Raw genomic sequence first — 14,083 nt, forward strand, 5'->3', positions numbered from 1 at the left:
CAGAGATGTTAACATGAACAAGAGTGTGCATTAGCTATTTATGGTGGATGTACTTGCTAGGCTATGTGGGTGGATTCGATATTGATAACAGTTTGAAATATATTATCGGAATTTGTAGGAGTCGATAGGCAGCGTGCCGGCTGAAATTTAATCATTAATTTTACTTCTATCTCACCGATCTTGACCAAAATATGAACGATCTGAACCTTCGTGTGGCCGCCTTAAAGCTTTGTGCCCATCCCAAACGATTCGCAGAGCTGCGTGACGCCCTCGTTCCGCTGCCCAACAGGTGGAATTCCGGTAAGTTTGGGTCACTTCGTGGCCTCCAGTTAGCCACATGTTGATCAACCTTTCTTCTTTAGCGCCACATGGATTTGTGCAACAATTTGCAGCGGCAAAGAGCAGTGCGGAACAGGTTTTGGTGGTTAAAGATATCTTTTATAAGGATCAGCAGCAGGATCATGATGAAGTGGCTCGCTTCCTCGCGGATCTCCTATTGGCCAGTCCTCTTAAACACGCCGTGCGCAACCAGCTGACCAAGTACGGTGAGCCATCGGCGATTATATTAACTCGATATTTGTTGAATATAATTTAAATAATTGACTCTTAAATTTAGACTCTTCTCGGACAATGCCCTGGCTAAACAGGATGCGAATCGGATTCACAGGCACTCAAAGGAACAGCTTCTGGAGGCACTTCAACAATCCCTCGGTGATATAGCCACAAGTCTAGAGGAAATTACGCCGCTTGAAAGCCACCATGATCGCACCAACGATGTCTTTGTGTCCGCCAATGCCTGTCTGCAGAATTTCCCCTTTGGACGGGAGGCCCTAGGCCTACAGGTGCATCTTTTTGCACCACTGCTGCCCACCGCATTGGAACGTTACTGGGCGGATATTAGGTGACGTGACCTAACTGTTTAAATGATCAAAACTCTAACCTAATGAATTCATCACCCGGTAATAGTGATCCTTTGCTGGAACTTTCTCCAACTCGTCGCAACGAGCTCTATTTGTACGTACAGAATGCTTTGCGTTTTCTGGTGAGCCTGTTATCTGAATGGAGCGACCAGTTGCACCAGCTTGATTGCCAACGATTCCTTAGCTCCGCAGATGTGGTGGCCCAAAAGGTGGCTCGTCACATGGACACGCCATGGGATGTACGTTCCATTGCTGGCCTATTAATTGGTCACCTGGCGCGCTTCTCTGGGACTTTTAAGGAGTACATATCGGACTGTTCGATCCCGCGAGCAGAGCAAGATCTTCCTGTTCAGACGGCCGCCCTGCTCGTCCTACGACGGAATGATTATTCGGAGCACGCCTCCCAGGCACTGGCCATTCTGAAGTTAATCGTAACCGTTGGCGAACGGGAGAGCAGTGTTAGCAACCTCCTGGTCTTTCTATCTAAACACTTATTTATCTACTCCAAATCTTTGGGAGAGTTGCATTCCTTTCTGCATGATGATCAGGCGGTCATATATCAGCAAATTCTTGCGGAGTTGGAAGTGTTCGCCCTGCAGAATATATCGAATGCCACGGATTCTGTACGCCACATGAGCAGCGCTCTGCTACGCCAGGTGCTACAGCATGCCCAAGTTGCTGGCCAGGATGAGCTCTTTCAAGTTGTTTACCGTCAGTTCGAGGGACATGTCGTATCACTCAGTGCCAGCTGTCTGGCGCTGGAGCAGCTCATAGCTGTTTCGGGAGTAAGCGAAGCCATCAAGAACTGTCCATCTCTGTTTGGTGTCATTTTCCCTCGCTTTCTAGGCTGCGAGGACAGCGTGGATGCCCTGTTTAAAGGTAAGTAATCTTCTTTTGCCATTAAAGCTACTTCGTTACCCATCATTAATCTCTCTTTAGCCATGATGGTGTCAGCCCACAAGACGCAGCCTTTCGCCGAGTGGCACAGCCTGTGGTTTGGCCAACTAATGGCCGCCATCCAAGTACCAGAGAAGCGTCGATCGGTCATAGAACAATTGCTCACACAGGCTGTGCAACTGGAACCCAAGACACTTGCCCAGTTGCTTCTCCATGATGCAAGGCTCCCACTCAGCAGTAAGCTGGCGGCTATTCTTAGCGTTAGGCAGCTTAGTGAGAAACGGCAGGAGCTTCTACGGGACTTAAAGCAGGAGGTGGACCAGGCACTGCTCGGTTTGGATGATCATACGCGACTTTTGGCGCTAAGATTAGTGGTGGAGACTCCGCGTCCCAGCGAGCATTTGACCAAGACAGAGGCGGAGGCAATTAGTTTATATTTACGCCACAATGCCAACAATCCAAGTGCCCATCTTCGTCAGCTGGGCTATGGCCTGCTGCAGAAGGCCTTAAGAAGAATCAATCTTGGCCTGGCCGAACACCAGAAACGTCCAACGCCGGCGGGTGAGGAACTGCTTGGCCTGTTGACTTGCCTAACCGGTGATCTCTCGCGAAATCTATTCCCTACGGCGAATTATGGTAGACGCTGGTTGTCGCTGCATTTGCTTCATGATTGCGTGGAGCTGAGGCAAAAATTGCAGCTAAAGATGAGCGAGGAGCTACTGCCCCCGGAGGCACTTCCGAACTTGGAGTACTGCCTAGGCGATAGTTATGAACATAACAAGGTGTTGGCCGCTAAGCTGCTGGAGACACTGCAAACCTGCTCCCGTTTTCAACCAGATGAGATGATCGAGTTGCTGCTGTCGTTGAGGCCACCTGACTCAGCCACTGGAGCATTTCAGTTGCAGGTCTATTGCAGGGCGAAGGTAGTGGAAACTGACTTGCCCCTGGCAATGAAGGCGAACATAGAGCATGAGCCAAGAACTTACCGGGCACTGCTGTGGTGTCTGGAGCATTTGAGGGAGGGTGTAAACCTTGCCCAACGGGATCTTGCCGAGGCAGCCAAGCTAAACCCGCTATATGGCCTACTTTTCGCCAGCCGGCATCTTCTCCAGCAACTTAATCTCAAACAACTGGCAAAGGAGTCAGCTTGGAGGCATTATATTGAAGATCTGGTGAACATCTGTCTGGAAGTCAGCAGCGTGGTATTGCCTGTGGTCAGTAGTGCGTCTCCTGAGGGACATCTGCCCGCCACTCGTGACCAGGAGACAGATCAGCCGCTGACCAATGTGCTAAGCCGTCGACTGCCCAGTGAGGCACTTCAGCAGGTGCGCACAACCCCCCAAATGGTGCTCCTATGCGCCTGGCGAAGCATCAAAGAGGTTTGCCTTATACTGGGCGAATTGGTTCAGCGGGCGCCGTTGGAAGAAGAGCAGCAACAACATCAGGGAGACTTCCTTATAAGCAGTGTCCAGCTGGAGGCCATCGGAGAGCATTTCCTACAACTACTGGCCGATACCAAGCATCGCGGCGCTTTCGAGCAGGCCTACGTGGGATTCACCATGCTGTGTCGCCGCTTCTGGCATAGCGATTCAGTGCGTCTGAATCAGCTGCCCGGCCAGTGGGTCAGTGAGGCCATGGCGATGGTCAGCGGTGAGGAGGTACGCAAGGGTGCCCGTCTGTGCTCCACTCGTCGCAGTGCCGGCATGCCTTTTATGCTGCAAGCGCTGATCTGCACGGAACTTAAACTGGGCACACATGCCACCCTGCATCGCTGCATGCACCGTTTGCTTGAGGTTTGCGAGCGGAGGACAGCTGGATCAGCTGGTATCACTGCACGCAGCCATGCCCTAAACATTATGCGCGCTCTCTTTCGCTGCAGCGAACTGGCCGAGCTGGTCACTGAGTTTATGGCCCGTGGCATACAGTGCGCCTTGGATGGCCTGCTCCTGGCCGAGGAGTGGGCGGAACGTAACTGTGCCACCTTGCTGCTTGCCGCACTGATCGTTCGGGTCTTTGGTGTGGAACGGGCTCGTCTGGAGACCGGGGAGCTGCATGTACGTAATCGAATGACTGGTCGCATCTTCTTCACGCGATATCCGCAGCTCTTTGACTACTTTCATGCTGCCCTGCAGCGGGAATCCGATCAAATGGATACGGACGAAAGTAGCAATGGTAGCAGCAATGAGACAAATGGAAAGAGGCGGCAGGCGGTGCAGCTGGAGGCAATGCTGCTCATGCTTAGCCGCCTGTATCCATCCTCCCTGGAGGGCGCCGAGTCAACGTTGAATGTAAGTTAATGATGGATTGTGTGGTGTCTTTCCTGTCCTTACATATGTTCCATTTTCTACAGCTAAGTGAGTTCGTGCCCTTCCTGATAAAGATCTGCCGCTCCCACGATTTAATGACACGTGAAAGGGCTGCCTTAGTGGTTGCCAACTTTGTTAGCCAGGAGCAGGCCGTTGCCGAGGTTAGGCGTATAGTCGTAGAGCTGAAGGCACTGCAGCTTAGGTTGAAGGTAAGTTACTGATATAATCCCGATGGTTCCTAAACCCTAAACTCATCTTTCTAAAAGGCAAACGATGCCCTCGCACTGGACACGAATCTCTTGCATGGACAATTGCTACTTCTGCTTCATCTACATCGCTTGGTTCGTTGGACGCGTCCTTCATTGACCAGAATGCAGCTGCACACCCTCGCCGCTCTGGCCGGATCGCTCCTTCAGCGCGACGTTTGTGCCTTTAGTGCTCTGGTAGAAGTTATGGTGGCTGCCATGGAGGATGCTGTTGATTCTGATCTACTAGACTTCAAGCAGCTAGAAGAGATCGGCGCTGTTTACTTACTAGATCATAGTGAAGTATATAGACGCTGCCAAGAGCATGGAATCTCCATACGTTTCTATCAAATATTTGGCCTCCATCTCCATCGATTGCGAGGCATTTCCCAAGGAATAGTGTTGCACATAGTTGAGGATTTGGCTGAACCCTTCTGGGCCCTTGACGAGCTGAAGGTTGAACTATGGCTGTACATTCTGCTGCAGAGATCACTGGGCCAGGACCATTCGCTGGTCAGCGAGCTGGACGTTGAACACTTCCAGTTTTCAGGTGACATCCGGCGCTATTATAAAACCCTCACTACGGAACAGCGCGAAGAGATTGCCCAAGAGTTGTATGAATCGCATGCGGTCCGCTCCAGCGTCCTGGAAATGATAAAAATTTCGAGCACACGCTGTTGGAGTCTCACGATGGCCGGTCGCCTAGCCGCCTTACAGCCTTTGCTTAAAGAGCCGGAATTGAATTTGAATCAGCTTGTCCAGCGATGCTCAGAGGAGCATGCCAGTCATCTGGAAGCGGGATTACTGCTCGGCCTGAAGCGACTGATTGGCGAAAGGAAAAGTCTGGAACATAAACATTGGCTGCCTTTGCTAAACTACGCCCTGGGTCTAGTCGAACCCGTCCAGCCCGTCTACCTTCGTCATCAGTCTGCGGAACTATGCCATTTGCTAGCCTCTAGTCATCTAAAAGAGCAATTAGGCTTGGGAATTGCCAAACCAGATGTGGAGGTAATCGGACGTTTCATAAGACTTGTGCTGCTTCTGCTACTGGACGAGGCCGAGTGGGTACGTCATCGGGCTGCTCAGTTGGTGTGCAGTCCCGGTTTTAGGAGTGAACAGAACGACAAAGCACGCGAAGTTTTACCCAGTGCACTGACTCCACAATTCCTAAAAGCTGTGCTGGCGAAACTTGGAAAGCAGATCGATAATCCAACGTTTCTCCTGCGACTTTTTCATCTCATAGCTGAGCCATTCCTGGCTTCTCAATCAAAGGATTCCGAACTGAATATTGATGAGGATGGGGATGTGGAGGTATTCGATAAGCAGGAGATCAACCTTTACTGTGAACCATTGCTGGTTCTCTGCGAGTTGTCCGCCGCCTTTCGATCGCAGCTTGGCAATAGCAGGGAGCTGATGGCTACCATTGATGCCCTAGGACTTCCATCGGATTTAGTTACTCATTAGAAGACCGCAATGGAGACAGAACTGGCGTCTAGACTATGCTAGCAAAGAGCATTTGATGTGTACAATGTGACTTCCTTAACTTGAATTATAGATCTTAAAATGTTTCAAAAATCAGAGCTGCTTGGTTTGGATAGTACTTATATATTGCATTTAACTATTATCGGCTTTTGCTCTTAGATTTTTTAGTTAGAAAATATTGTTTTTTTTTTTACAGACAATTGTAATTTAATAAACATTGTTTTTGATGTAAATTTTTTAAAAATAATTTAAATGAATTTTTGTTATCGCATATAGTTAGGGTTGGTGCTCGGTGCTTAAGCACAAGGCGGCAAAATGTTAAACAAAAATCATAAAATTTATAAAATAATTTGGAATTAATAATAAATTACTAAAAAGTAAAATAAAAGGTGAAGAAATGTAAATTCCTATTTAACGAGTGATGATTAATTTTTGTGAACTTCATTTGTAGAAAAAAAAGAATCTTCACGATGTCAGATTATAATTTCATTCAAAGGTTAATAGATTTTAGCTTTATTAGCAATAAATATTAACAGTATAAAATTTATAAGTCAAAAGGTGTGTTCCCCACATTTGTGCCATCTTTTTAGATTTCTTAGATTTACTAGATTGAATACCCCGTCGTTCTAGGCATACAGTACAAGCCGCCTTGGTTATTTTTTCAAATCTACCACCTCGCTGCGGTTGTAGAATCTAAAAAAAGCTATGGAAAACGCAGATACTACCTCAAAAGTTCCTGCAATGCCTGGAGGCTTTGAATTTTCTTGAAATAAAAACAGTTTTTTTTAATATTAATGAAGCTAAAAGTCGAAATAATGCATTTCTGTTCTGCATTCTCTACTAGTAACAGTTGCTGTTAACATTAACAGTATAAAAACAGAAAGTACTGAATTAGAGGGAGATGGAATTACAGAGAAAGGTGAATATAACAAAGGCGGTGAGGTGAAATAGGATCGGGACTCCTCATCTTAACTCAATTTAAAGCCAATCCCACTACGCAAATGAACAGTCGCCCTTCGCTTAAGAAAATCAACATGTTTTTTATTGAAAAATATTAAACTAAAGAAGTCGTTTTGTCGGTGGTGCGCCTACGAGAAGAACGTGGAATTGTCACCATTGGCAGTGACCGGAGCGAACTGTACGAGCGCCTTGATCCGACGTACCAGCGAGGCATTGAAACCCTTACACTTGACCGTGTAGTCCTCGCTGGCGTTGATTAGCTGCGTGCAGAAGGTCTCATTGAAGGTGGAGATGAGCAGCTGCTTGAGCTGCAGAATCTCATCTTGCGAGGCATTCAGAACGGATACATTTTCGTTGTCCAGAAAGCTTTCGTTTATGGCATTCCGATTCTCGTTGGCATAGACAACGGCGTTGCGCAAATAAAAGTCCAGGTGGATCCATAGTAGATATAGATTTTGTTCGGCAATGAAGACGGCCTGCATCAGTTCACTACGCTTCTCGTTGTGAAGCTGACTTAAGTCCATATAGCTTTGCTTGGCTAAAAGGAAAGGGAAATCAAAACAATTAGTTTGGACAAGGATGAAACCTGATTAAGAAAACTAACCATTAAAACTGATATTGGGCAGGGAGGCGCGTTGCTGGAGCAGATTGTCAGCGATCGACTTCTGCGAGAGGTAATAGGCAATGGAGCCCTTCAGTTGGTTGAGGATTGTGTGCATGATGGTCGACAGCTTCTTGCTGTCCATTTTGCCAGTTCTTTAAAAGGGATAGAAAGATAATACAATAAATATATAGATTATTTACAAATACCCAAGGGATCTTAATCCCTAAGTCGTAACTTACAGTGGCGTCACATCGCTGATCATGGTGGTTAGCAAGTATTTGGAAGTCATACTGTCCTTGGCATGGCAGGTAACCGCGTTGCGGCAATAGAGCGACAGATTGGCGGCGATGTCCAGGAAGTACTTGACACGTTCAGTTTTCGTTGACTTTGTGGCCGAGTCGCTATGCGTCTTATCCTGCTGCACCATTCGCCGGATGCTGGCCTCGGTGACGGTGAAACGCCCAAAGACGACAATCATTAACTGCTGCAGGCGACCCAAACGATTACGCAGCTCCAAGTCATTCTCCACGTCTAGACTGTCCTCCATTACGGTGACCTCATGTGTCGTTGTACGGGCCAAAAGATTTGTAATAATTGCCAACTGCTGCAGATGACCCAAGTCCATGAACGGAGTGGCCGTACGTAGCATCGCCTCCACCATGTCGATGTGGGCAAACAGGAAGTTTAGAACTTGCAGGGCAGCGGAATTGTTGTTTGATCCCAGCGAATTAAGAATCGCATCGCAGAAAGCCAGTGCTGGCAGTAGGATCGACCGGAAGCGCTCATCGATTGCCGGCAAAAACGCCTGCGGTTCGTTTTGCTTAAGCTCGCTGGCCTTTAAATCGGGCTGCAAATCAAAGACCCGCATGTTGGACAGCACTCCCAGGGCCCGCTCGGCGAGCAGAAGTCGAGCACCCACTTGCGTGTTCGCCATGCGTGTTAGGAACGCCATACGCGATTCGTACACATAGAGCGGTCTAAGGTGATCGGGCACTGGCTGTAGGATTGCACAGAGTGCCTCACTGGACTTTTCCAAGCCGTCTAGCATGTGCTTAAGGTAGCCACGTGTCGCCACAAAGTCACACAGCGTGCTCACAGCATGAAGCTCGGAGATCATATCCAGACAGGACAGCGCTAGCATACGGCACACATCGTGTCCGGTAACGGCGTCGAGGCAAATGGTCTCGATCAGTTTCTCGCCAAAAGTTCCAATCACATCCGCTGCCATTGCCTTTAGACGCTGGCGGTCGTCCCGTCGCAACTCTAAGCTACTTAACCTCGAATTATCCTGCCGAGATATTATCCTGGAAGGGTTTAAATACTTCATTTTAAAGTCATCTTTTTAGATAAAAAATAATACTTACGATTCCTGGTACTCCATTTGTTCGTCAGTGCGGAGTCTCTTTGCAATCCGCAGGCAGTTCAACAGGGCGCTGTACAAATTAATGCGTAGCTTTTGTGACTTGACCTCGCTGATCATGATCCACTCCACAAGGCTCTTAAGAATGAATCGAAGGTTGCTGCTATTGGTTCCGGCACCGATTTCTCTTACAAGCCCTCCATCCGAACCGCTGCCAATAGTCCTGGGTCCCAGGGTAAGCTTGGTTGGCTGGTTATCAATGCCATTACCATTAGTTAAGGACTCGTCGTTGGCGAGATCCTCGGAGCGCAGGTCCTCAACCTGATAGCAACAGAAGCGTAGATTAGCCAACAGCAGCAGCACTGTCTCGCTGACCTGTATGGAAATCTCGATAATGGGCTGAATGGGTTGCACCTTCATCAAGATTTTCTCGATAATGTCGATGATGTGCTGGCGCCGCAGCGTCACCGGCAACACAGCCTCGGGCATGCTGCTGAAGAGCACCTGTACCAATTGTCCCCATGCCTCCATGAAGGCCAATTTGGCACGACGCTGCGTCCGGATTCGGTTAAGGTTAACGGCATGCTTCAACAGCAGTGTAATCTCTGCGGAGATGGCCTTCCGCTGGCCGCTGACAATGGTGCTTTGCACCATGAGCAGTTCGTCATGCAGAATGTCATGAAGTTTGCGAACATTAATCAAATTCGCCGAAGGCTTGGCTCCAGCTTCGGGAGCGGACTCACAGTCCCGAAGCAATTGAGTAGTAAGCTGCGTGTCGAAGAACTCCAATTGCGGTTGAGTCAATGTGTCAATCTCTAGGACCAGGCAATCCAGCATTCGGGTGGCGTGCAATCCCTGCGATGTCTCTTGCAAGAGCGGTGGCTTCATGGCGCTCGCTCCAGATCCTGGGGCTACCCCAGGTCCTGAACTCGATCCAGAACCGGAACCATTTATTGATCCACCACCGGAGAATAGATCCATATTCATGAAAGAAGTCGACTGAGCAATCAGGCTTTGTCCTAGATCCACTGGCAACCCATGGGCTGAGCGCTGTGCATCGGATCCATTGGTCATAAGTAAAATGTCGCAAAGCTGATTGTATCTCGTGGTCTGGCCATGTGTCGCCGCCAGTTTGACATCGATGGATACACAATTGAGCAGATGGCCCATGGCGTGCAGAACGTGATCCTCCCGATGCTGACGGAAAGGCATAGCGTTCAGATGACGCAGTAGGAAGTCGTTGCAGGTCAAACGGAAGTATCGCAAGATCGTATGCGTGGTGCGACGATTGGCGCAGAGTCCGTAAAACAATTGATAGATGCGTTCCACGATCTTGATTGTGGTCTCACAGTACTCCTCGTTGTGACGCTGTTGCTGTAGCATTAGAAGGAAAAATTAGTTTATGATTGATCTCTATTAATGACCCAAAGGATTTACACTCACCTCCAAATACTTTTCCAGTAGCAAAACCAATGAGTTTACGCACGAACAGTTTGTCTCTATGGCTAATTGTTGCTTGTCGTTGGACATAAAGTCACGGAGCACGTCGACGCCAAGAAGGAAGTGAATAAAGTTGGGCAGCTGCTGGCCGAGATTCATATGGAATAACTGTACAATGGCCTCCTTTAGTTGCAATTCGATGCGCGCCGGCTTCACCTCCAGTGGGGCCTCTCCCAAATTTATGTCAACTCGCGATTCTAATGTGTGTTCGCCCATATCGCCATCATTATCGAAGCCCAAAAACGGAACATGACCGTTAAGGGCAAGCTGGTCTAGCAGCTCGTCACTTTGTTTGGCTGCGCCAACCTCCATTTCTAGGCACTCGACGAATCCCTGCCTAATCTCTAGCTTATCGTTGGAGCTCTGGGCGTACATGCATAGGATCTGGGAAGAGACATTCGGCACCTGGGTGACTGCACTTAGGATCTTGACGGCGGCCAACGCATGACGCGGCAGCCAACTGTTGTAGGTCACAAACTTAACAATGTTCAGCACATGGTCGGGCCTACGGGAGCGTGGATTTAGGTCCAGAATCATGCGATTCAGCCCGGACAACATGATCGGGCAATTGGCCGCCGAATGGTTCTCAAAGAAGACGTTCTGTTTGGCCAATCCAGCTTCAAGGAGCAGCAGGGCGTACAGGGAGCACTCCTCCAGCATCTCCTTGCCGTGAAAACGATTGTAGTCGTCAAGACGCTCACGCGCCTCTTCCACGATGCGCAGTAGAAGGTGCAGCATATTAGACTTGACCTGCAGTTGCATCATGATATGGTAGCCAGGGTAGGGCTGCTCATCGCGTGTCTTCTGGAAATCTGAGGCTCTTGGAGAGTATGTGGCCAGCAAATAGTAAAGCAGTTTCAGACATTGGGCTCCCACCTGCCACTTCTCGGCAGGATCTTTGTAAGCTCGATTGTAGAACTTAAGCAGAATTGACTCAAGCACAAAATTGAGGTAGGCATCGTAGCCGGGCTTTCGTGGTCCCACACCAAGACTTTTGGGCATATTGGTGGTCATTAGGGTGTAGAGCAGTTTCAGAATGCCACGCGTCAGCTTGTACTGCTCCAGACGACTCTCATTCTGTTCAATCTCCTCTGTCAGGCTGCACTGGCCATAGTGGCTAGTCACCGGGACGGTGGGTATGATCTGTGAGTCTTCCAAATGGAACCAGATGGCGCGTGCCGTATCCTTTGACTTCGAAAGAGCGGCCAGCGCAAACAGAATCTCCGCCTTGAGCAGCAACGGCGTTGAGCAGGCTACTAAGCCCAGCAGAACTTGCGGCGGCTGCCAACTGGCCTGCTCACAAATCATGATGCGTGAGATCTCGTCGTGTTCGGCCACTGCCTGTATTATTCCCATGACGGCTATCAGATGCTCTGCTTCTCGTTGAGTTATGCTCCTTGGGGTCGAGCGGCTGCGATAGAAGTTATCCCCGCCAGTACTGATATTGGTGTTGAAGTCGTTGCGCATTAAACTAGACAACAAAGAAAATATATAGTTAAGATAAAAAAAAAAGGATTTAGATTAAACTGCACTTACTTGTAGTAGTTGCCCAACGACGAAAAGAAATGATCCCAACTGACCGCATATGTGCCAGTGTTAACCTGGGGCATCTTTAGCAGATTGAAGGCGCAACGTGCCGAGAATTCGGTACGTGTTAGACCGGAAATCATCTTAAGATAGGACTTAAACAGGGTCTGTGGCAGCAGTTCGCTGGCGAGGCTTATAAACTTGAACAGGGACACCGAACGCGAGGTATTCTTGAACGCTTTGGGCAGTATAACACCAAACGAAGCTCCCGTGGGATCGCATGGACCCCAATATTCGTTGCAGAGTTTAATGTTAACCCGTGGATCGCCATAAAGCTTGGCAACGCTCAACATGAGCAGCTCGAAGTTAGAGTCCAAGTTGGGCGGCGGCTCAAGACCCTCATTCAGAAAGCTGATTATTGTGCGTGCTGATTCGTCCGCTCTGCCACGCAGCTCCGATACCTTGCCATGCATAAAGTCAATGAAGTCTGTGATGAGCAGGTGAAGGCGGCGGTAGATAAACTCAGTGCTGCAGGAAGAGATGCGGAATAAAGTAAGTGACAATCATAGGCATAATCATAAACACTTACTTGTAGACCAGATCCGATGTAAGCAGGGAACGGTAGAAGAAACCAAATACCTGGGCTGCCAGAGCCTCGTCGATGAGATTTTCATCGCGATTGATTACAGACAAGGCGGCGGCTTGAAGTTGATTGGGGGCATGACGCAAACTGGCCAGTGTTAGTCCAAAACTGTACGTGATAATGGCACCCAGTCCCGGGGTATTCCAGCTGCTTTGCGCGTAGAGCGCATCCAGGAAGCCCTTGGAAAACTCGGGATCACTAAGGATCGGCAGACGAGCCGTGTGGGGATTGGTGTACTCGCTGACCAACAGCACAGAGGTGTCGTACGCATACAGCAGTGCCATTAGCATGATTACAGTAACGTCATCGATGTCACCCTTGGCATCGGTGGTCTTCCGGTTGGCCAGCTGCTGTAAAAGCCTTATGGCAATTGGTCGCGGCAGTCCGCGCTGAGCCGACCAATGGAATAGGGTCATGCCCACGGCCCGTTGAATGTCCTCGTACAGGCCCAGCACCTGATTTTGATGCTTCTTGGAACCAAATGCCCGGTTTTTAGTCAGCAGTAAGCTCTAAAAAGATTTGAATTTCATTATGAATGCAAGTAGTAAGAAAGTTTCGAGATAGAAACTTAAAGTTCTTCTAAATGTATTAATGTGTGAATATTTAAATGGGAAAGATTTCATTTATGATGAAATAGAGGCCTATGAGGTCGGCAAGGGCATAAAATCGTAAAACCCAAGACATAATTTCCCCTATACAAAGACTTATGAGCCATATCGAGTCATATCCTATCCTTAAACCCACCTCCTTGACGACATCCATCTCCTCGAGCAGCTCCAGCAGGCGTCCCAGAATGTTAGAATCCTCTACAAGGCTCTGTACATAGTTGGTGACCAGGCTAGTGATCTAATTCGGAAAAAAGAGTTTCAGACTTAGTGTATCCCAAAAAGGCAGACTGCGAACTCTCGAACTTACCTCCCTGGGCAGCTCAGTGCTCCAGGAGACACCGCTGATTGCCTGGAACATATCGCGAAGGGCGCAACTGATGGCCTTCCGTCCATCGTAGTAGAGGAGCACCGCCACCAGGCCTCTGGGCAGGCCTGGGTGATGAATCTGCTGGCGCTGAGCAGTACAGAGGAGCTCTAAGGCGAATATCTCGTCTAGATCGAACATATCGGACAAAATTAACGCTTCGTCGACCAGATCCTTTGAGAGTTTTGATTTCCGGGATTGTCCCGGCAGCGGAATGCCTTCATTCAAAGCATTCCTTAGATGACCGCGGCTCTTCTCGTTCTTGGCCTGTCGAATTGCGATTCCAAGGATTAGTTTATACATGTCAACCTTATGGAACACTAAGGATTCTACCCACCGGATTGCGTAGGAAGTTGGTAAAACTGTGTTTGTATTTCTTGAGGCACACTTCCAGATCTGAGGTGATGCCATTGGGATTGGACACTGTTGCCTGGAAAACGCTGTACAGATGTTTGTACGGCGTCCACATGTCCTCGGTTACACCTGTAGTCAGCGGGATTTAGTTGGTTTAGATACGATTTATGATCAACCAGGTTACCCTGGCGGGCCTGGAGTCTCACTTACCATCCATTTTACTTGTTTTCACAGTTCTCGAGCCGGCGGCGCAACAGTAGAGCTATAAAACGCGGCAAGTTTGCTTCGGTTCCCGATAGGCAAGTTGTTCAGA

General features: G+C 48.8%; 2 protein-coding genes across 2 annotated transcripts; one reads left to right on the forward strand and one right to left on the reverse strand.

The window, feature by feature from the left end:
- Positions 1 to 113: 113 nt before the first annotated feature.
- LOC108105101 (thyroid adenoma-associated protein homolog) lies at positions 114 to 6,218 on the forward strand. Its single transcript, XM_017211536.2, has 7 exons — positions 114 to 300; positions 363 to 540; positions 617 to 901; positions 967 to 1,799; positions 1,860 to 4,105; positions 4,168 to 4,332; positions 4,390 to 6,218. The coding sequence occupies exons 1-7, from the start codon at positions 192 to 194 to the stop codon at positions 5,830 to 5,832; spliced, it is 5,259 nt and encodes a 1,752-aa protein (XP_017067025.1). The 5' UTR covers positions 114 to 191; the 3' UTR covers positions 5,833 to 6,218.
- Positions 6,219 to 6,870: 652 nt separating this feature from the next.
- Positions 6,871 to 14,083, reverse strand: LOC108105092 (nuclear pore complex protein Nup205). The gene is made up of 11 exons (XM_017211523.2): positions 13,981 to 14,083; positions 13,754 to 13,899; positions 13,360 to 13,683; positions 13,189 to 13,290; positions 12,391 to 12,953; positions 11,811 to 12,329; positions 10,218 to 11,745; positions 8,779 to 10,148; positions 7,654 to 8,718; positions 7,415 to 7,566; positions 6,871 to 7,348 (listed from the first exon to the last, which is right to left on the reverse strand). The coding sequence occupies exons 1-11, from the start codon at positions 13,985 to 13,987 to the stop codon at positions 6,939 to 6,941; spliced, it is 6,186 nt and encodes a 2,061-aa protein (XP_017067012.1). The 5' UTR covers positions 13,988 to 14,083; the 3' UTR covers positions 6,871 to 6,938.

Source organism: Drosophila eugracilis, unplaced genomic scaffold (assembly GCF_018153835.1).
Source record: "Drosophila eugracilis isolate 14026-0451.02 unplaced genomic scaffold, ASM1815383v1 contig_2155, whole genome shotgun sequence".
In the NCBI taxonomy this organism is placed as follows: domain Eukaryota; kingdom Metazoa; phylum Arthropoda; class Insecta; order Diptera; family Drosophilidae; genus Drosophila; species Drosophila eugracilis.